This window comes from Seriola lalandi, unplaced genomic scaffold (genome assembly GCF_002814215.2).
Source record: "Seriola lalandi dorsalis isolate HSWRI2012SDOR001 ecotype SW California unplaced genomic scaffold, Sedor1 jcf7180002054946, whole genome shotgun sequence".
Lineage (NCBI taxonomy): Eukaryota > Metazoa > Chordata > Actinopteri > Carangiformes > Carangidae > Seriola > Seriola lalandi.
The window spans coordinates 1089714-1112952 of NW_019525497.1; the positions used below are offsets into that span (position 1 = coordinate 1089714).

General features: G+C 39.5%; 2 protein-coding genes across 3 annotated transcripts in view; one reads left to right on the top strand and one right to left on the bottom strand.

Annotated features, from left to right (window-relative positions):
• Nucleotides 1-8242, top strand: part of hsd17b4 (hydroxysteroid (17-beta) dehydrogenase 4) — a 28451-nt gene extending 20209 nt beyond the window's left edge. The window contains exons 17-25 of the mRNA XM_023394226.2: nt 380-483; nt 592-657; nt 1056-1125; nt 1311-1417; nt 2512-2598; nt 2737-2823; nt 3004-3142; nt 4393-4520; nt 5662-8242. Coding sequence (XP_023249994.1) covers nt 380-483; nt 592-657; nt 1056-1125; nt 1311-1417; nt 2512-2598; nt 2737-2823; nt 3004-3142; nt 4393-4520; nt 5662-5751 — 878 coding nt within the window. The 3' untranslated portion in view covers nt 5752-8242. The remainder of the gene's footprint in view (nt 1-379; nt 484-591; nt 658-1055; nt 1126-1310; nt 1418-2511; nt 2599-2736; nt 2824-3003; nt 3143-4392; nt 4521-5661) is intronic.
• Nucleotides 7839-23239, bottom strand: part of dmxl1 (Dmx like 1) — a 54689-nt gene continuing 39288 nt past the window's right edge. The window contains exons 38-51 of one of the 2 annotated variants that reach the window (XM_023394225.2): nt 23041-23126; nt 22701-22902; nt 22134-22251; nt 21665-21727; nt 19593-19679; nt 18504-18622; nt 17760-17907; nt 15483-15543; nt 14885-15012; nt 14168-14245; nt 13887-13978; nt 13645-13697; nt 13165-13382; nt 7839-11602 (exon numbers count right to left, since the gene is read on the bottom strand). In XM_023394225.2, coding sequence (XP_023249993.1) covers nt 11369-11602; nt 13165-13382; nt 13645-13697; nt 13887-13978; nt 14168-14245; nt 14885-15012; nt 15483-15543; nt 17760-17907; nt 18504-18622; nt 19593-19679; nt 21665-21727; nt 22134-22251; nt 22701-22902; nt 23041-23126 — 1687 coding nt within the window. In that variant the 3' untranslated portion in view covers nt 7839-11368. The remainder of the gene's footprint in view (nt 11603-13164; nt 13383-13644; nt 13698-13886; nt 13979-14167; nt 14246-14884; nt 15013-15482; nt 15544-17759; nt 17908-18503; nt 18623-19592; nt 19680-21664; nt 21728-22133; nt 22252-22700; nt 22903-23040; nt 23127-23239) is intronic. The other variant, XM_087170386.1, reaches the window with a different exon arrangement.

Here is a 23239-nt window from a genome sequence, read left to right on the forward strand (position 1 = left end):
TTTGCAAACATTAAAACATTGATCACTAAATATGATAGATTTTTATAGATTTAACTACCCCAATCAATGCTGAATAGTTCAAATTGGCTCCACTTCAAACTGTTGCAAGATTAATATGCTGCTCACACGTTAATATACAGTAATAATAATTTAAAAAATATGATGAATAATAATATACCACTGACAGGAGACACTCTGCTGCATGATCAGAACTTTTATTGTTTCAGTGTTTTTTGCTGATTGTGAAATTTTGTAGGCAGGACTTTAACTTAACTTTTCCTATTATTTCACAGTATTGTTCATTTTACAAACTAGGTAAAGGCTCTGAAAACTTTTACCATGTATATAGTGTGAATTCTGCATGTGTGCTGTTTTACAGTGAACACCTACAGTGGCGACGAGCTGGTGTGCTACAACCAGTTTTCAGTGTTTGTGGTCGGAGCTGGAGGCTTTGGAGGGAAGAGAACCTCTGAGAAAGCCAAGGTATATGTTCCATATTTGATGTACTTTACCAAACTGGAAAAAAAACAAGACATCATTAATAAATGTTGACTCATATATGATTGGTTTTACCTGTTTTATTTCCTCCAGGCTCCTCTGCCGCCACCTCAACGGGCACCAGATGCCGTGGTGATTGATTCTACCACAAGAGACCAAGTGAGTGTGTCTGTGTGGGTTTTGTTGCAGAATAAATCAGCTGCATTGATAATATGTGGGCGGAAATGAGACATATTGTTTTTGTGCCTCCGTAATAACCATAAAGTTTCAGACAAAATTCGAAGTGTTGAACAAGGTTTTCATACCGTCTCAAAACAAGAACGCTGACTGTATGTTTGCAGCGGAAAATAAAAAAGAGAGGGGGAATAAAAAAAACTAAATCCCTTGAGCAATTTAAATGACTGCAACTGTATCACTTCAAAGCCATTCTTATTTTAGGTATCTCTTCTATTGCCTTCATGATAATTTAATTTCATTCCACATTTGTGTAGGAAAAGTTCAGGGGTTTATGAATTAGATATAGATCTAAACAACGTCTGTTTCCCCTGCGGTCACAGGCGGCCTTGTACCGTCTTAGTGGAGACTGGAATCCTCTTCATATAGACCCCAGCTTTGCTGCCATGGGAGGTGAGAGTCTGTACATCTATTGTGGCTTCGCGGGTGTTTTATTTATTTTTTTTTTTCCCATTTAATTAAATGTCTTAATTAATTTTGCTCAGGACTAAGTCTTTCCCTGGGATTTTCAGGCAAATGGTGTATTTTGATCTCATGTATGCTTAAACATGATGTACTTAAAAATGCTCTTTGGTCAGGCTTCAAGACTCCAATCCTGCACGGCTTGTGCTCATTCGGCTTTGCGGCAAGACATGTCCTCAAGCAGTTTGCCGACAACGATCCTTCCAGATTCAAGGCTATCAAGGTAAATAAGCACTGGATGGTTTAAAACCTGTCATATATTTTTTGAGTCACTGGGCCTCATGCAAGAACCACTTGTATTAACAGGTTTGAGTGATTTGAGATTATTAGTCTGAGGCCATGTACAGATAGTCTGTCTTCCTCCAAAAGAGGAGGAGAAAACACTTGTTTGATTCGGGAGTTATGTTGTGCTGAGTGAGTCTGCTGTCAGAATTACCTAAAACTAATGGAGTAACAAAAATGGACTGGATCAATTAATATTCTGTCCACCATATCATCATCATGACTCACCACTTTACTGAGAGGCTTTTTAAATTCATTTATTTTTAAAAATTTTCTTTAGATGTAATGAATTGTTTTTGGCATGGCAACTTAAACAGCTGCCTCAGGGTCTTTATGTGAGTTGTTTTCCAGATTAACATCCTCTGTCGGACCTATTGGTCTACAAAAGCAGGAAAAAAAAAGCACAATGTTTTATTTTTTTTTTATCTAACTTCACATCAAAACGTTCCCTCTTTATTTCTGTCGCAGTGCGGCTCTGCTCTGATGACATTATCTGTAGCTGTATACTGATTACTGACACTGTGGACATTTGTCAGGTTTTCACCTGATATCTGACAGTAGGACTGAAAGCTCTGCATTTTTATCTTTTCACTCATTTTTATGAACTTGAAACAAGTGGAGTGGAAGAGGCAATGTAATATGGCAATTTAAGGGGGTGTCGATTATGCAAATGTAATCTGAGAAACATGCATCTACACATGAACAGGAATGAATAACCTCATCATCTTAAAATGACAGATTTACAATAGATTTATGCCAGTAAGTCACTTCTCATACGACCACAGTTCACATAGAAAAATGAGAGAGGTTTAGGATAAGAATACAAAAATGTGCTTTCATGAGGCCCATTGACATGTACAGTTTTAACCTTTTATTTTTACAACTAAAATCTTTTGGATTGTGCCTGCACCATGGAGACATGGGAGTTTAGTGCTTGATAAACTATTTATCAGTCTAGCTAAATATTATTAATTCATTTAATTAGAGATTCATTGACTCCACCACCCTCTCTGATCCCCCGCCTCTCTTTCTCAGGTTCGCTTTGTGAAGCCGGTGATGCCGGGTCAGTCGCTGCAGACTGAGATGTGGAAGGAAGGCAACAGGATTCACATCCAGTGCAAAGTCAGTAGCTAGCATTAGTGTGGATTCCAATCATCTTAACCGATTTGTGGATGAATGAGTCTGGCTTGTAATTTCACTGCTGCTCTCTGCTCTTCTGTGATTGTGTCCTTCTGATCACTGCACTTCTCTTTCCTTCAGGTGAAGGAGACCGATGCCGTTGTGCTATCGGGGGCCTACGTGGATTTACATGCCGCTTCAGACGCTTCTCCAGTAAATCTCACCCAAGTATGCTGGCCTAAAAAATGCTCCATTTAAGCAACAATCCTCCTCTTTTTCCTTTAATCACATTCCTTCATGTAGCCCAGGAGCTCCTTTCCTTTTAGTTCTGTAGATAATAAAGTCGATTTGTACCTTTAACATGAAGATAGACCTCCACAAGTGTTGGCTCTGTCTACCTTTGTGCAGGGAGGAGGCCTTCAGAGTGAGCTGGTGTTTGCAGAGATCGGCCGTCGTATTAAAGACTTGGGCTCAGAGTTGGTCAAGAAGGTGAATGCTGTGTTCGGCTGGGAGATCACCAAAGATGGCAAGAACACTGCACAGTGGAGTAAGTGTACTGAATGCTGTGCAAGCACGGCTAACACGCCCCTAATTCTACAGTGCCATTGCAGGATGGGAAAAATATCAGTTTGTTTCACTTCAGGTGTTTATTCACAAGAGGAAATTCTTTTTGCAGTAAAAAAACAACAACATAAATTTAGTAAACTATAGTCTGTGTTTGATTGACAGCAGCTGTGATGTAGCAGTCTGCTGGCAGGCTCAGCTTGTGCTCTGCATATGATACTATGCTGGCCTTACTCCTTCTATGCTATGCTAAATTTTGATTGGCTGTATTCAAATGAGTTCTCCCTCTGTGTAGACGAAATTTTTCTCAAAGGAGAACACAAGCCAAGTCAGTTATAGAGCAGATATGTGCTGTAGCAGACAAAAAAAAAAGCAATTTAATTTCAATTGGACTTTAAAAGTGGTTTTACTTTACATGCAATACTGAATACAATAAGAAATTCATGTGATAAAAACAAGAACATTTGCAGCAGTAAGGAGACGGGTAGTGCTGAGGGGGAGCAAGACGCAGTTTATGGTACGTCAGAATTAAGAGAATTTATTATGTTGGATTTTTATAAAAGTGATAAATCAGTGCTTCAACCTGTTGCACCTACATTTTGGAAACCGGGCTCTCTGCCAAGATTGATTCACAACTTGTCTTCTGAACACGAGAGGGCTGCTGCTCACCGGTGAGACAGTGTTGCCCAGTTCATTCCCGCTCTGCACATTGAACTTCCCTCACCAGCAACTCACTGAGAGGGTCAGGACTGATTCTGTGATGGATCTGTAACACCACGAACCTCCTGTCATCTTTAAATGATTATATTGCACCTCGCTGGATCGTCACACTCTTGAAGTTTGTTGGTGACTGTTTTCCTCCTCGTAGGTCTCAACATGTTGTCAGTCTCTTGACTAATGCTACACTAACGCTCAGAAAATCAGTCAGACATCATGATTCGCTCCGACACTGGCTCATGAGACAAAGGTTGAAATATGAGTATGAGCTGTAAAGTTGACAAGTTGATTTGACCCAGATTGACATTTTGCTAACAAGCTGTCAAATAAAATCTGTGCTAATGACTGAAAAATAACTGCAAGCACGAATGAGTTGTGGGGGCAAAGCAGACCAAGGCCAGCCAAACCCAGGGAAAGTGAAGCTGTGTCAAGTTTATATGATTTATTCCGTCTTCCGTCTCTCCGCGTTGCATTTACTTTTTTTTTTTTTTCTTTTACCTCACTGTCTTCCTGTAGCCATTGATCTGAAGAACGGCAGCGGCTCCTTGCATAAAGGCCCTTACAGCGGGAAGGCAGATGTGACCATCACGGTGTCGGATGAAGACTTCATGGAGGTGGTGCAGGGGAAACTCAACCCTCAGAAGGTGACAACAAGCAGTCAGGCCTGCTCACTCATCTCTTCTGACGTGACACGCTTTAACAAAAGAGTTATTTACATGCTGTTCTCTGAATGGCCTTGATTTATCTTTTTTTTTTCTTTCTCTGCATGTTTATCCTTGTGAGTGTATCACATTAACTCCTGCTTTTGCAGTGAAGCTTTTTGTGCTCACAGAACGGAGCATTTTTCGCAACGGTTTTGCAAAACAGATGCCGGAAGGCCTTGAAATAATGAGGTGTTGGTTAAAATGCAACAACCTTTTTTTTTTTTTTTCCGACATTAAAATCACTTCTTTAACATTTTAATTAAAGCGAAAGTGTCTTTGCAGAGCCTTTCAATCTCTAATGACTTCTTCCTTGATCTACTAATGTCAAATAAAAAAATGGAAGGCATTGATCTATCAAACCAAGTTCAGGAAGCACTCAGAACGAGTAATCAATTGACGCTACTTGTTATGTCTGTAGCATCTCATCTGTCACAGGGAGTGGCCATCGCTGTACAGAATTTATATGCTTCCTGGAGCCCTTGATATTGATCTGAGGCCTGTGTGTGTGTGTGTGTGTGTGTGTGCGCGCGCGTGTGCGTGTGCGTGTGTGTGTGCGTGTGTGTGCGCGCGCGCACGTTCGTTCTCTACAAAGAGCGTCAGCAGACCGTGGTACTGAAGATCCCTCAGGCAGGGTCTTTCCCAGCCTCTCGGACGATGAAAGGAGCAGCAAGAGAAAGATTAGTTGGTGGAGCTGAAAGGGACACTACTGTCATCCAGGGCCGTCTAAGCGCCATCCCGTGATTGATTTTAGCCGAGGAACTCATTGCACATCCTCAGTGGTTCAGTTCACTCAATACTTTCCTGCTGCACCTCTCAGCTGTGAACCTTTATGCGTATGAATATTATTTCATTTGTTCTGCTGCCAAAGCAACAATGGTCACATATTCCCTTTTGCCCGAGTCCTGGCTTGTTGCTTTTCTCATTTGTATGTAGTGTTAGCTGCAGGCGTGTTGGCCCTCTTTGACTCCCTGTGCACTTGAAAAGAAGAAACAGCCGACCGGGTAGAAATCAGAAGAGACTTTGTGCTTTATTGGTAAAAATTAATCATGTGTGTGTTTTTTTCTTTTTTTCTTTTTGCTAGGCGTTCTTCTCAGGCAAGCTGAAGGTCAGAGGGAACATCATGCTGAGTCAGAAGCTGGAGGTCATCCTTAAGGACCACGCCAAACTGTGAGCCCCTCAGCCAAGCACCCAGATGACTTTAGGGAACTAACCAAGCTACCAGCTCTCTCCATCTGTCCACCTTTCTGTCCTGATTCATGTGTGCGTACTAAAATGCTTTGCCTCCAAAGAGAAATGCATAAAAAATTATCCAGTAAGATTAGTACCACTTTGGAATGAACTCTCTCATATTAAGTAAAATTTCTCTGCAGTCATAAAATGTTGATCAAGTGGGAAATGTCCTTCATTGTATCACATGGATACAGATGTTTCGAGGGAAACGAGAGATCTTTTACTTTTTCTCACATCTTCAGTTCTTGGCAACAGAAGCAATAATTCATTTCAGCTGGTTGGAGTTTAACTTGGTTGGTCCGTCCTTGCTAAATGTGCACTTAACACACCTGCCTTTAAAGAAACCTAATGGGGAAATTAACCGTTTGTCTTCATGAATTTAATTCCTTTTTTTATTTCAATCGGTCATGGTATTCAGGTGTCATTAGAAACAAGAATCAAAATGTTGCCAGACATTTGGTAAATGCACTGGGTGAAGTGATGATGATAAACCAATTTTTAATCTCAGCTTTACTAAAGTCATAATTCATCTGTTATTTCATTCTGATGACTAATTTATCTCAGTCAGTTTAAGTCAGAAACGGTTTCATGTGACTGATACTGTAATCACAACAGAAACTTTGAGATGTATAATAATGTAGTTTGCTGGTTATGAAAATAATGATTCACTTTTTTTATATCATTTCAGTGTAATTGTAATGTAATTCAATGACAGCTCGTCTATGAAAATAAATTCATCCAGAACCTTATTTCTGTATGTTTAATTAAAGCAACTATAATTGATATTTTTTTTTTGAAATAACAATGTATCAAATGACAGGGAAATGTGAGCCGCAGCTCACAGTAATGAACCTACAAAGATTTATCACCCGAATCTGCAGCGCGTCTCGGCTTTATGGAGATTTTAGTGTTTAGTTGTCTGGCTGCAGCAGTTTCTCTACCGAAAAACTCTAAAAAACCCACTGTACACTAGCTGCTCAGCACCAGCAGCTGAAGAGAGGGATATATTCACCCAGGATTTGGTAGAGGCCAAAAACGGAGCTAAAAGAGAGTGAATATTGGATTTACATTCGCCAACTCCCAATGAATGCTAATTTTGCTCTAACTGCTGGATGTGTAAGGTCGGGATTTTATGAATGGGTCCCTGTTTTGTTGTTTTGATACGATACACATTCCTGCTGCTGACAATAGGTGGTGGTAACATGCAAAGAAATTTAGCAATGTGCCAACAAAGGCAGTGAAGAAGACTGCTATCAAGTTAACGTGGATGTTAACAGTGCAGGATTTAGCAAAACAGACTTTTCAAGTGTTTTCAGAATGGAAATGCATTAATTAACAATAACTACAGGGTGTGTTACAGTCAAACATGCTTTTATTAAATGTGTAAAATTGTAGTTTACTAGCTATATAAATTATGATTTTCATTTAACTTTTAATATCAGTGCAGTTACTATTAACATCAATGGTTTTTTCTTTATAGGAAGTAAAATTATTCAGACAAGAACCAATTTAAATGTCATTTTAAAACACTTCTATAGACGGCAAGTGTTGCAATCACGGTTTAAATGAACCAGTATCTAATAAACATTTGGTGCTTTAGTTTGAGATGACAGTGTCATTTTCCATCATTTACTGAATATATTAGACTTTGATAAAAATACAATGCAGAATGTTAGATGGTAAGTAATGAGTATATAATGACTGTAGAGTATATCCGTTGTGATGTTCTTATACTTCCCTTGATTTGTGACAAGTTTGTGAATTGCGATAATGCACTGGTATGAACAAACATCACCTGTGTTCAAAATTACAAAAAAACATCTGCTCATGTTAAATAGTTTTTTTTTTTTTTATTACATTGATACATTTTCTGTATAATACATTGATTTACACATTATCTTCATTAAAAAATTAGAATTATCTGATCAAATTCACATTTGCAAGATTGAAGAGAGGAAAGCGAAGAAATCAGAGTTGAATGTGATAACTTGGTTCTTTTTCATTGAGCTGAATGAGGAAAATCACCAGTAATTGATAAAATGTGTTTTATTCTCCAGTTTTTGTCGGAGTACATATTGTCTGGCTTTGATAAAATGTATTTTAATCACCAGTTACTGCAGGAGCACAGATCATTTTCCAACCACTGATTTGCGGGGAAAAAAAAAATCGTAATGTGGTTGTTCAAACTCACAAAATGAGAAAAATGAGAAAAAGAAGCAGGAAATAAGATTACATCTGTCTTTTGATCAATTAGTGTATAATCCTAAATATGAACATATTTCATAAATATACCTGTATTTGTACAGAATAATATTCTTCATAAAGTGGCTTTTGTCATTACCTGCTGTTTGTCTACGACTAGTTGTTATAATTATGTAGGTATTATGAATCTATGTATATACATAACTGCAATAAATCTGCTTCATCTAAAAGGTATTCCTCAGTTTATCCTCCCTGAAATCAAAGCTATTGTACATTTGTTTCTCTACAGCAGCACAAGGTTCTGTGGGTCGTTCTCTTAATGGATTCTCCTCCTTCACACTTCACTGCTATAGGACAGTTTGCAGCTCCACCAACCTAGATTACAGTTTCCAAGCATGTACTGAAGGCAATGTGCTGCATTTGCATGATAAAAAAAAAAAAAAAAAAGAAACTGAATGATAAGAAAAAGTGAAGTTAAGGTAATTACTGTAATTGTTACAAAGGAACTGAATAGCAAAGCAGATAAAGCAAGTCTGCTAATAAAATTAAGATTACTACAAGGCAAACAATATTGTTTCAAAGGCAGTTTCCAATCATGGTCCACATGGAAGATTAAAGTTGGGAGTAGATGAAAGGGAAGTGCATCATTATTGGAATAAAACATTTCCACAACAAAATAAGATATCCATTAAAACTTGTTTACTGCCCCACCACAACCCCTTTCCATTGTCAAAAGCAAAGTTTCCTGCTACATGTTCTTAAGATTAATATTCAACATTTCAAAAAACAGAATGCAGCCAGAAAAGGTATTATTCAAGGTGTCCCATACCAACAAGGGGCCTTAAATTAAAGCTACTTTGTGCAACTTAACATCAGTAATAATCGATATTATCAGGACCAACAGTACTAGTACTGTGCCAGCATAGCAGAAGTAGTTCTCAGAGATTAAGGACACTTAATAATAATAGTAATACCACTGATTAAATCTAGGCCAGGATAAAACATATTGTACCATATATTGTAAATCTATGACAAGATGCTTGGGCTGCTTTATTGTCATCCCGTCTCGTTGTTATATGCATTACACTATTTATAGTTCAGCTTAAGTTTTATGTGCAAAATAGAGAAAGAGAAATGGTGCATTCAGGTAGTCCATTCCAAGTTAGGAAAACACTGGGTTCTGGCACACACGTGAACTCCAGTCACAAATTTTGACTAGCTCGATTAAAGGAAGAGTTTGACATTTTGGAAAATACACTTCTTGTTCACTTTCAAGTGGAGAGGACGAGAAGCTTGATACTCTCATATATAGCTGTTCAAAAAGAAGGGTTACTTTTTCTTTAACTGTGTGGCTATATCCCCAAAGTTTTTAAACTGTAAGGGAGGCGCGGAGGAAGCGACGTGAGGTGAAAGTGACAGGTGCATGCAGGTGCTCTGAAAACAACAGCAGGTTAGTAACTGTAGTTTGGTCTGCTTACAATCAGCAGCTTCTCAGTGGCAGTGATGCACAGCTCATAGAAGGTAGGCCACTTTAAAACCCTTAGTGCGTGAGATCCAGAATCATGTTTTTAACTTTTCTTCAGTATCAGAGTAATTTTATCATAGTTGTCAGTAAATCCACTGGTACACACCAAACAGGAACTGCTATCGGTGAACTTTTCCAAAATGTAAAACATGAATGGGAACCCCCTCCAAAAAAATGGGCTCAACTTGGAGCCCACAGCAACTCACTGAAACCATGGCAACATGATATTTTCTATTTACAGAACAGAGGCTATGCTGCTTCTCTCCTCTGATTAGTTTGATTGAGACTGAATGAATATCGGCTCAGTTTATTACAACTTGGTAAAAGTTCACATCTCTACATAGGAGTGAAGACTTTTATGTTTAACGCAACATTATCCAAAAGAAAGAAATAAAGTCAAGAAACAGTCTGGCCTGTATAATCAGCTGTAAAATAGAAATAATTTAGATTTCTTTATGTACGGATTAAAAAAAAAAAGATTTATCGTCAACTTTAGAGCTGCTGGCAGGGATATTGTTGTTGTTGTTGTAGGAACAGAGTGCGCAGAGTCGGGCTAGCTGTTTCCTCATGTTTCTAGTCTTTATGCTAAGCTAAGCTAAGCTAAACTAAACTAAGCTATAGAGCTGCTGACTGTAGACTCATATTTAATACACAAACATGAGTGGCATCAATCTTCTCACCTCACGTCTCTGCCAGAAATCAAATAACATTCCCTAAAATGTCACACCATTGTTTTGAATTGAAGAGATTCAGTATGATGTGTTTATTCTTTCCACCTTCATAAAATCAGGTTTCCTGTGTTCATTTCAGGTCAGGTATAGAGAAGGACATCAGCCAAACGCTTGAAATCAAAACGTGACTGAATAATAGTGATATGAAATTGACATCCTGTAATTCCTTAAGTGTGGTTTGATCGAATACCCGGTCGTCTGCTTTTTAATCAAGCTGGCATCATTTGTGTTAAAAAATTTATACTGGGCACTAGAATGTGCCGGGAGTCCTTGTGACTGGATCTAATGTGCTTTGTACCATGTCCACTGGCCTTACTGCATTGTGCCGAGCGGGTTTGATAGTGTTGTACAGTCTTGAGACGTTCCATCCCCAAACGGGATCACGTATATCTGTACGATGCACTGCACACACAGTCTTATTTTATCACCTGGACGCTCCTGCAGTGATCCCAGAGGAGCTTCCACTATCATGACTGTGTTACTAACATGAACTAAAGAGAAGGTGATATTATTTAAGTAGAACAATGCTGCAGCTTTAGACTCTTCACAGTCTCTTCTCACTACTGCTCCTTCTACAGCTTCACTCCCTGTGCAAAAAAAAAAAAAAAAAGCTCTCCATGTGCTCTTCAGCAGACACTGACATGGTAGTTTGTTTTGGAGAATCTCCAGGTGGGTGTTTGTCTCTTTTGAATGTGCCCTCGGCCGTTACCCTGTGCCCACTTTAACTTCCACAAGAGTTTAAAAACACTTCGCTCCTGTGCTTTGTCGGCTCTGATGCCAAGTCTGGGTTCATGTCCCACACGAAGCACTGCAGATGTGATCATTTCACTGCATGTTCACTCTCTCTGGGGCCCTGAATCAGACGACGTGCTCTTACTCTGTGAAAGTCTGTAAATCCTATGAATATAGGAGATATATATATATATATATTGTCATGAAAGCTATTCTTCCTTTAAACTGGATGATAATACTTAAACTTGATGGCCATTGTTCCAATCAGGTATTATGGTACTTTCCACAATATTGTTAGAAACTTTGCTCCATCCTAAAATGCACTTCACATTATTCAGCTCAGTTGCTTTAACTCCACATTTTTCTGTCTATATGATGAAGTTGACATCGTTCTTGAGGTTGCCGTGGTTGTTGTTGACAACACTGAAGCGGTTGGGGAGGATCCTCATCTTCATGGTTCCGTCGGCGCCGCAGGAGAAGATGTGATTGGCCGGTCCCACCTCGATCTGCATGACACCCGTGCCGAGGTTCCTGAACAGCGACTGGCGGGCGTGTTCGTTCGGAAAGGCGTAGAGGAGACTCTGAGTGGCCAGGCTCCAAACCTGGGGAAGTCCCGGGAATATATGAAAAACAACTTCAATTTATGAAGCGAAAGTTTAGCACAGGTATTTTTAAACTGCACAATGTATAAAAGATTGAGTCTGCTGATATATTGTCAGTCTGATACAGCTCATTCCTCCAAGATCACAACATGGGCACTGTAGTTTATTTAAAGATAATTTCACATAGATAAATTCTACGCACTAAATTTTGTACAGACATGCATGTCTCCTTTTTTGATAAATTGATGATCCTCACTTTTGACTTCTTAAAGAACGTATTTATGATCCGTCTTTAAAGGTTTAAATCTTCAGTAGAAACGAGTCGTTAGGGCTGAGAGACACAGGCAGAGTTAAGATGATATAAAGTAGCGACACAATCTCTTGCATTGCTGGTTTTGGTCTTTTCGCATGATTTGTTGACGGTATGAAAAATATAGAATATCAGCACCCTTATCCTATAAGATGATTGGCCTCAGACTGGCAGACAGGAAATTATTAAGACAAAATGAGTGTCCACTGAGAACCGTGATTAGCTCTGAGCAACTTGCATTGTTTGAGTCATATTCCCAGCCTGGGAGCTTTATTATTTGATAAGGTATTTCATAGACTTAATTCTGTATATTTAAGTTAATCTTCCAGTTCCATGGACTCTAATCAAACTTTTTAAAAGCTTATAAATTTGCAGCACACCCACATTAAAATTAAAATTGTCCAATATACAAGTAATGACTTCAGATGAGTAACATTATACACGGCTTTGGAGGTTTTTGCGAGCAATCATCTAGAATGAAAGTCATTTGAATTTCAAGCAGATGTTCACTGCACCATTCCCTCTACATCTGTGTGACGCAGTGGCTTCATCCTTGGAGTGACAGCTGTGTGATCTGTGCCAACATATTCAAGTCAAAAAGATGAAGGACCTGCCGCGTCTCGAAATATATTAGCTAAAGACGGCCACATCTCCTGCCTGTTCACTCAAAACAGTTTCCCTTTTGCCTTTTCCCATGTCACCCCACTTTCACCTTACACTTTAGTCTCCATCATTCGCACTATTGTCCCGCGCAGGTGGTTAATCATAAGTGTGACATTGGTTTCGATTGGGGTCACTGTCTCCACGGATAAACGCAACAGTCATCTGATTGTCGATGTGCAGGAGAGGCAGAGACGTTCACACCTGGGTGCCAGATGCCCTGTAGGACTGTTCTGTCAGGGATGCTTTTACTTTGTGCAGAGTAAATGATCGAAACTGTTTTCATAATCCAAGTTTTTAGGGTTTTTTTTTTAATAGTTTTTTCCACTGTTCCCCAAGAAGTTCTCATAAAAATGTTATGACTTTCTTTGAAAAAGTCACAGCTTCTATGACTTAAAATCCTTTCTGGGAGATTCTCTAACAAAGCCTTCTATTTTGAACAAACCTTGAAAGCCGTCAACATTAATAAATATTTGTATATTAAAATAATTACTAATTAAACTCCCTGATCACTTGTGTGGAATATATCTCTCAAAATTAGATATTTATTCAATAGAAATGTATTTAATTGCATAATTTATATTGAGGATACCTTGATGTTGCCCTCAGCTGATCCACTGATAAAGCAGTCTTCAATTGGATCGACAGCCAGTGCTTTGACAGGCGAGTCATGGGCCTGGAAGCTCTGGCGCTGGTGCTTGTGGGGAAGCTCCAGGATGCTGATCCAGCCCTTCCTCCCACCTGTGATAAGCAGCTGCTGCCTGGGGGCCATTGCGAGCACAGTAGCACCCGACTCGTGGCAGCAGAAAGCTGGTGTCGAGGATGACATTTAAAAATCAGAGGGCAAACAGCAGGATTGAGAATGAGAAAGCGGGTGAACAAGGAATGGAAGAAATATTATATTATATATCATACAATATTTAAGGGTTTAAGGGGCAACTTCAACAATTAAATGAAACAAAATTGCTGCAGATTAATTTTGTCGACCATCTACTTGATTAAACAACTGATCGTTTCAGCTCTAAAGGTGCTGTAAATCGGCTGATTCTTCAAAGTGTGTCTTGTGTCTTACCATGTACAAGGCTGTTAGCAGGAGTCACCAGAGTGTCCCACAAACACACGTTCCTGTGGAGTCAAAAATAACCACATCACGATGCATTCCAACATTTTAATCAAACAACATCATTATTCCTGTTGGTCAGAGTACAGTGAAGTTATATGGAAAAGATCAAGCTTTTAATTTGAATGGCACTGAATTCAAGTGAGGGGAAGAAAACAACTGGAGACGAAATTCCCCTTCTACGTTTCTTGTACCTGTTGTCTGTTGAAAGACCTGCAGTGGCGATGAGGGAGGAGGAGCCCACAAAGACAAAGTCATGAGCTGTCTTGTTGTGGCACTGCAACGTCTTGCAGAGAGAAACAAAGACAACGGTTAGTAATAGTGACACTAATAGAGAAGCAGGAGGAGAGTTAAAAAAAATGAGAATGACAGGAAGAAAACAAGAGGACACTAAGGTGGACTTGACAGAGAAAAAAAAAAAAATCAAAAAAATGCTGGAAAAGGTTGCAAATGAATTGGCTTTTGAGTTTCTTACCAGGAATGGTTTGGGTGTATTCCCACTTGTGTTGGTCTGCCAGAGACTCAAACCTCCATCAGCATCTATGATACCAAACTACACACAAAAAAATTCAGAGAGCAGATGTGAGACTTTGCTGAAAAAAAAAAAAAAAAAGAGTTAGGATTGTCCTTTATTTCACATTAGACAGACAGAAGCTTATTGACAGGTGCTCCTGCTGTATTTGCACACAACCGAGAACCGTCACTCCCCTCAGGGGATTTGGATTGTGCTCAAAATATGTTCCAAAACACGTCAACAGCCTCATTAGGCCAAGCACCTATTACATAACTAAAATGAAGACCTCTGCATGTCCTGTCTTTCCAAATTAAAAAAAAAAGAAGCATATTTCACTCTTTTGACCAGAACAGGCAGATAAGTTAGTACTGGCACAGGAGAGGCACCATCTGAGAAAATTATTAGCTCGAGGCGAGTGCCTGAGTTCAGAGCGGTTGAATCACTCAGCTGAAGAACAATGTGTGCTGAAGCCAAACTCCCTTCTGCGGTCCGTGCCTGGTTGGCAAAGTTATAAGAGGGAGTGTGAAAATGTTGCTGAGTCTGACAGGCTCACATCACAATGCAGTCATGCTGCAAAGATAAGAATAGTTTGACATATGTATAGCGGTAGTTAACGGTTCAAAGTGTTCAATTTCCTGGTCCATACAGTATGAGCGTGTGTGTGTGTGGCTTTGTAACCTTGTTTCCTTGGTGGTTGAATCGTATCCGGGTGACTCTGGAGTTGCCTGGACTTCTGAAGCAGATGATCTGCTGGGAGTGACCCCACTCGAACATCCTCACGCTACCATCCTGAGCTCCTGTCAGGTCTGTAAAACAGAAATCAGCAAAGGTGACATCAGTTCAGCTCATTTTCCAGTGCATCTTGATGAACGTTCAGGTCCCGACATGAGGTTTTGGCTTTTCTTTGTTCCCGAAATCATCCGTTTTATAATTGATAAAGAAAACAGTTTATTTCACAAACACTTCAACAACTGTTACTTCCTGAGTCTTACGACCTGCTGGGAATTATTCCACCCGAACACCTCACAAGTTAATCCCTACACTGCAATTTGACTGGAAACTACAATGTTGTATTCATGCAGCCTTTTCTAAATCAATAGCAGCACTGGGACCAGAGGAAATAAACTCTGCCACTTGCTAAAAATCTGCATAAGAGAAGAATGAGAGTACCTTTTTGGGTGATGTAATCATTCCCTGAAGGCTCTTTCTAACACGAGGAATATCATGATAGCGAATACTCTTCTAATCCACTGACAGACATTAGAGTCATACTTACAGTAAGGCAGTGTGGGATGCGAGGTCATTCTTCTCACATTATTGATGTTTCTCTTGATCATCTGGGAGAAGCAAAGTGAAGAGGAGGAAAGGAAGATTCTCAGCCAATGTTAACAGACAAGGCAGTGTTTCATTATGGTAAACAGTGATCTTTTACAACAGGGATAAGAACACTGCTATATAATAGTAAAGTTACACAATACTGCATAGTTCTAAAGGCCATAAACAGAGATGGAACAGCCAATTATGCTGGCTTTATCCATCTGTTAAACTCACGCTCTGACAATGCTCGTACAACATTTGGCACCTACCTGTAGTACGTGAACGGCAGCTGTGGCGTGGCAGGCTCTATCAGTGATGGATTTTAAAGTTTAATTCGCTGCTTAAGCCTTGATTACAGATCGTCAAATTCATTTTCCCATCAATTAAATAATTTATTAAATTAGAATTTTGCTGCCGACTGTGTCCAAGCATAGAATGACAAGACTCCAATTCCTATTTTCTCACATGCTTATAATATGACTGTTTTCCGTACTGTTGCCCTCCATGGTTGAGGTAAGGGCGTAGGTTATGGTTAGGCATTGTGGAGATGACTAGTTGGGTGACAGTAAGGCTCTGGCTCAGATTTATGATTATTTTTGTGATTGTGGCTACAAGGTTTTTATTTTTAAATGTGTTTTGCCATGCATCATGAGAGGGAATAAAACATTTTAGGCTCATTTCAGAAGAGGGAGAATCTCATTAAAAACTTCAGAGTGAGCTTTAAAGTTCATTCTTGAACTGAGAGGAAAACTGGAGTGGTGTATGACATCCCAGGTGACCGTGGACAAGAGACTGAATGAACCCCATAAACCGGAGAAGTCAGCAGTCTGTGAACACCAGACCAAAACTGGTTATAGCATTGAACAAAATTATCAAGCAGGAATCAACAGACGGCCGATAAGGATCAAGGACACCACTGACATCCTTTGCCGGACCATTCTTGAACAGGGGCTGGGGGTAGGATATCCTGCCAGTATGTGATCACCAGTTATCACATGACCATAATTCCACTTGCTTAATGTGATAACAACGTAACCATCTCTGTGACAACTGAGCAAATCAATCAGCTGAGGAAGGCCATTGAATGTTGTCGAAAGCTATACCAACATTTTAAGTGTAAGCAGCCCTTGGTTCATTCACTGTGTTTCATAGTTTATTTAACTGAATTTACTGCCTTTGTTAACAAGAGATAATAATTACGTGATATATTTATTATCTTGTTCTTTAGGCAAACAAGATGTGTTTTATTGCTCTCTGAGCCATTTTAACTGTGTCCTGTTGTAGCCTCCACATTAATGTGACTGCCGTCAACTCCGGTTAGAGTCACAACTGTCACTGGGTCTGAAGACAGGACAAGACAAGAGTCAGACGAGGAGTGTGTTGTGCACCAAAACTGTCAGACTGGCAAACTGAAGAACTGGTTGGTAAAATAATTATGACGGTTAGTGGATTTCACTGTCCAATCTGCATATCAAGAGCAATAAGCAAACTGGTTAATATCAACAAACATGACTCACTATTTCTCCATTCAAAGACACTGCTATCACCAGAACAAAATCAATCACCCTCCCCACTGCTGACGCCAAGTTCCTCTGATTTAGAAAAACAGCTTTTACAGACTTTTTTATAAAAACTGCATAAAATGACACAGAGTTGGGCTCACAAGCTGTAGCAGTCAACAATATCTTAGTTCCTTTGTAAGTCAATAAGAGAAGCTAATGCTAACAACCATGCTGCTTTTGGCACACTGGAGTCTGGACAAAGATGAATAATCAATTTAAATCATTTTAACTACTTTGAGTAAAAATGTGAGCAGATCTAGAGCCCAAGTGAATGTTTGTGCCAAATCTGAAGAAATTCCCTCAAGGCAGTTTGGAGATATCAGATTCAAGAGGCCACTGTGACCTTTGACCAAATTCTAATCATTTCATCCAAATGGACATTTGTGCCAAATTTGAGGTGATTCCCTTGAGGAGTTCCCAAGATATTCCATTCACAAGGCCATAACCTTGTTTTGTGAGGTCACCTTGACCTTTGACCTTTGACCACCAAAAATCAAAAAAACAAATGAACGGTTCAGATATTATCACTGAAGACAAGATAACCACACATTAAGCACCAAGTGCAGTCAAAACATCGTCATCTTCTCTCCAATATACAGTGACATAACCAGCACCTAGTCTTTGGGGAGCATTTACCATATCATTTATATACTGCATAAATGTTTAGAACTCACCACAGCTGCACCCCTGCCAGTCTGCACGCCTCCCAGCCATGGCATGTTGATGGGTGTGCCAGGGCTACTGTGGGTGTATGGTGTGGTGCCATGGAGGGCGGCAAAGTCATCTCGTGTATGGACCACCAGGAAATCATCGCCTCCAACACTAGGATAGATAATAATAACTGGACATATAATTTCACGGCAATGCAAATCAGGTTTATTTCAGAGACAGATCCAGAGCTGATTAGTTTAGAAAATTTGCAGGATGCACTTAATGAAAAAAGCAAGGTAGGACTAATCATCCTTAGCAGGAAAAAATACAGTAATTCAGCCAGCATTGCCTTGTTTGAAAGACAACAGCTTTCTTGTTAACACTGTGTACATTTAGTAAGTTATTCAGAAAAGAAAAAGAACAAATAATGACAGAAAGTGCCTATATCTAATAATCTATAACAATATCTCATAAAGAAGCAGTCACACACAATTACATACAGATTATGCTGCATGGCCATACATATACACCAAAGATACAGATGCATGTACACCACCTACACAACCATAACTGAACCAATCACACTGTCCCGTGCCCACACTCTATTTAGCTCTATCGTTATGAGGGTGAAAAGGTAAGATGATGTTACTCTGGATGAACTCTCACAGCCGTTTGCCTCATCAAATACAGTATGCACACGCAAAAACACAACACACACACACACACACACACACACACACACACACGCACACAGATAGTTCTCTTACCCTTTGGCTTCGGCCTCATCATCATCGATCCATGTCAAGATCTGTGTGGCCAAGATGGATGACACATCCAACTCTTGAATGTCATGGGTGGAGGCCATGACTAAACAATTACGATTTGCCTGGGAGACAGACAGAGACAGGAAAAAAGGGAGAGGTGAGTGCCAAAGACGATAGGGGTAGGGAAAATTGGGTGATTTAATCTATGTGCAAAATTTGAAACGTCAGAAGATCCACAAGAGCGAGAGAAAGAATTTTTCGAACTCTATTTTGCCTAAGGTCACAAAACTATCCAAGTTTTTGCTTTTAATGATGACCTGAAGTGAACTGACCCTTCTTTGATCACTGTTGAGAAGAGGCCAGTACCACTGCTTCCCTTTAAATAAATAGCTGCATTCAAGCCAGAGTATCATACCTCTTTATATATCAAACAGAAAAACACAGGCTTGACAACATCAAAGGGGCTACAAAATGGTTTAAGAGTTGTGCCATTGGTCAGAAGCAAGTGATCTTTGCACTGAATTTGAATTGTGTGCTCTAAATTTGAGGTTGTATTTGCCAAAGTGAAGCTATGACTTAAAATTCATGTTTTTTTTTAAATTTTTTTTTAATTTAGTTTGAATCCACCAAAGTTTAAAACTTCAAATTCAGAATACAAATTTTAATTACTTGGTTAGTGGCACATCAGTTTTACAATACTTGAAATTGCTGTTACTATGCACAGCTGGGCTAAAACTAATTATTGCTGTATTGATTGATTTTTTTTGCCACTTGGGGACACATTACACCAACATATTATCATTTTATAAAGTTATGAAGGCATGAAGCAACATTAACATTATTTTGTATTTCTGGCCATTTCTGGTAAGTCCAACATTCCTCCTCCTTTTTGCTCTGCTTTTGGTCTCCACCAGCTCCTGTGGGGAATATCTGTCTCTTTAGCTGCTAAATGCTCTACTGCGTTCAAAAGCTAGTGGTTAATTACCTGCTGGGTAGATAGTGTACAGTGGTGTTAACAGAGCTTTTTCTGAAAACAGTGGTATATTGTGGTATATTGTGTTGTTCAGTGACATCTATGTAAAAGAGTTGTACCTTGTTGATGGCAAAGGCTGTGATGATGTCAGATTCCTTGTGGATGATGCGTGCCTTTCCTCCGGGGGAGCCCTGATCTGACTCAGTCTGCACAGAGAAACACACACCCACACACACACATACACAAATAAATCACCACCATGGAGATTCAATAATTACAGCTGAAACATTGGTAAACATTTCCTGCAGTCAAATAACAGCCATGACTTCGGATATGTTTCCCTTCATGCTACAGAACCAATGACCTGACAAGATCCATGAGAGGAGTTGATAAATAAAATGTCAAATTATTTGCTGTAGAAGATGACAGCTATAAAAAAGAAAAAGAAAAAAGAAAGACTCGGTCTGGGCTTACTCTTTGTTTTCTACACTGTAATATGTGCACTCTATGTTTATGTGTTTGTTTGTCTTGCTTTTAGTTAGGAGAGGACATGTGCGCTGCATCACGCCACGCTGTTAACCGCGGTATCCAGCTTAACTGGTGTAGTGCCATCAGACAGCATGAGCGCAACATCCCTTGAGCGACGGGCACAAGAACACACTGTACTATAGGTCCTACGGGATGTTTGCAGTAGCAGAGAATGCTATACTGTAGCTCTGCATATTGTATGTTACATTTAATGCCAAAGTTATCTACATTTAATGCCAAAGTTACTCAACACGAGACAGGCATCCTTTTAACATGAGATTGAATTAAAGTCTACTGTATTTATTCAAGAGGAAAAGACCATGTCTGTTTCTGTCAGAGGGAATAAATGAAAACTTCACTTGCAGAAATCTAAATATGGTGGTTTGCCATTTTCACAGTGCACATAATCCCTGTGGGATGCAGATTCACTGCGACAGTGTTGGGCCCATTAATCAGAAGCTATTCAGCTTCATAGCTCGTCCTCTGAGAGACTGGGCTAATTAACACTGAGCCAAATGGAGTAGCTATAACATGGCAGCTTGCACAGTGAGAGACAGAAGATTAGAAAGCCTCTATGAAGCATCAGTGTACAGTATAATTTAAGATTTATGGTTCACATTCACATGAATATTTAGACTGCTAAATGTAAGATTAATATCAAACACTGAGGAGGGAGGGAGTTCATGGCCTTGGAAATACGTGTACAGTAATTCTGTCAAGATGACAATTTTAATGTTTCTTCGATTATATGTGACAGGTCCCATTTACTACTCTACCGTAGAGGCAAATACAGTCACATGATGTGCATGTTCCCATATCTAATCAATGGTAGTTTGTACCACCCACGCTACAGTGTGGTGATGAGAAGTTTCATATAGTTTCACAACATCTGTGCAGAGTAAATTATTCACTCATTGGTCTTGTCAAATCAGAAGTACTGGTGTTAATATGATGAAAACGTCCCATTTTTATAAACGTGCTACAAAAACTGATAAAACGATGCCATTTTATAGTGCCAGCTGGTTCTTGGAAACATATTTTATTATACAAATAACTAACTGATAACTAATGATTTAGACTTATATGGTCTGATATGGACACCACCTTTAGAGTGATGTTATGGTCTGTTAAGACTGTTAAGTGTAAAATGTGCTGGTAAACTGCGATGCCAACCACACAGTATGAAGCCAGTGATTTTCCTTTTGTCAAAGTCATCTAAATATTTTAAATGCTGTGAAAAAATGCAAATGGCATGGTCTTACTTGTTATTATTTTCCATCATCTATTACGGCAATATTTGTCCCATCCTTACAGCTGAGTAGTTTTTGAAATTTTTCAATATCAGTGCCAGTGCAATACCTTATTTTGCATAATATAAATGTGTATTTCTAAAATAAATAAAATTGAATAAAATGTTTAATGTGGTCTTAATACAAACAGCCACACAAGCACTTTACCTGATTAGAATACGGCTTAAAATTACCATAAACTTTATATTAAAATTAGGCAATATCTGATCATACAATAAATCAACAAGATAAAAAGATCAAATCTATCAAAGTTTTGGGCAGAAGATATTGCAAAAGGTACTGAGGTTTGACACCCACCCCACCCAACTCCAACTCCAATACCATAAGCAATAATTTATCTAAAGCAGCAGTACCTGATGGTTTCCTGTCTCGTCCATCCCTGAACATTTCATATTGTCAGTCTGGTCCTCAACCGACTTTAATGATTGGGGGAAGCAGCACGGGGCAGACACACCCACACACACAAAACACACACAACATACAACAACAACCAGTGATGAACCATGCAAACACACACAGAAACTGAATTACTGAGATGTTAATCAAACAGGGTGTAATTAATTGAATAAAATCAAAAGCATCATGCAACTGGAGGCAGTAATAACAACTGGCATGCGGAACAAAAAAAAAAAAAAGGTGCCAACAGAGATGTAAAAGCTATAATGATGCAGTTTGTCTGGGGGTGGGGGGTAAATACAGACATGTGTTGTGGATTTTAACAAACTAGTTAATGTGTTATTCAGTGACAATTAATACGGTGTGCAAGTTGTGCAACATGAAGGCAGTTCATGCAATGGGTTGGCATGTGTAAACATGGTGTACCTCATTCGGGTCCCGTTTCTTGGTGAAGATGTTTCTAATGAAAGTTTCTTGTACTTCTTCCTGCTTGACCAGAAACTGCCACAATCGTTTCACTGGCAGCGCCGAATGGTGGTTAGTCCTGAAAAGAATAGAACATCTCCAGCATATTAATAATAATGCTCATTGAATCAGTTGTATCGGTTCACTGAGGCACACGTGTTAAAAAAATATTATTTCTGATTCGGCGCTGATGTGAAAACTTTACATATCTGGTGCTTAAGGCAAGACACATCAAATGCACATGCACAATGTTGTTCCTCCAAGAGCTGTAATTCCCTACAGTACATACTATACAGGCCGTGTGGAAATCTACAGGGGTCAATCTGCGCAGGAATAAAACCGCTTGGATTTCACGGATGTGTTGTACAGATACATCTGGTACTGAAGGCAACTGTAGTCATCATGTTAACATTAATTCACAAAGTGTAAAAACTGATCATCTGAGGGCTTGAAGCGATGTTATAAAGGATAAGTCAACTGCAAACATCATATTCAAACTTGTTACTGATCTCCAGCTCATGGTAGTACCTGAACGGGGTGTTGGATGGTTCAAACAGAACCTTGTGTCTGAGCAGGGCGGGGCCAGATGTGGCTGTTTCGTCCTGAAGGTGTGTGGAGATGTATTTAGAAGGGGGGCCCCCAAAGATCTCCAGTCTTTTCTGCAGCAACTGCTCCCAGCGCTGCAGCGTCTTCAGCACAGCGTGACACAGAGGAGAGCCCACAGGCAGATCTACATTAAACAGAAGCAGGCACACACGAACAAGGAGGCAATAAGATTAGTTTAGACAGGCAGTGAGAGATAAGGAGGCTCTTATCTACATCCTGGATGTTAGTACATCAGGCGTATGTGCTGTATTTAAGTGTTTACCTAATAGATCATATCCTGCCATTGGGTAGAAGGACTTGAGGTTGACCAACACCAGCTGAACCATTGCCAGACGCATTAAACACCAACTGAGAGGAAAAGAATCCATTACAAACGAGACCATTACAGTTTTGAACATGAACACTCTAGATGGGTTTAATGCTGCCTTCAAAAAATCTCAAACAATAAAGATGTGTTCAGA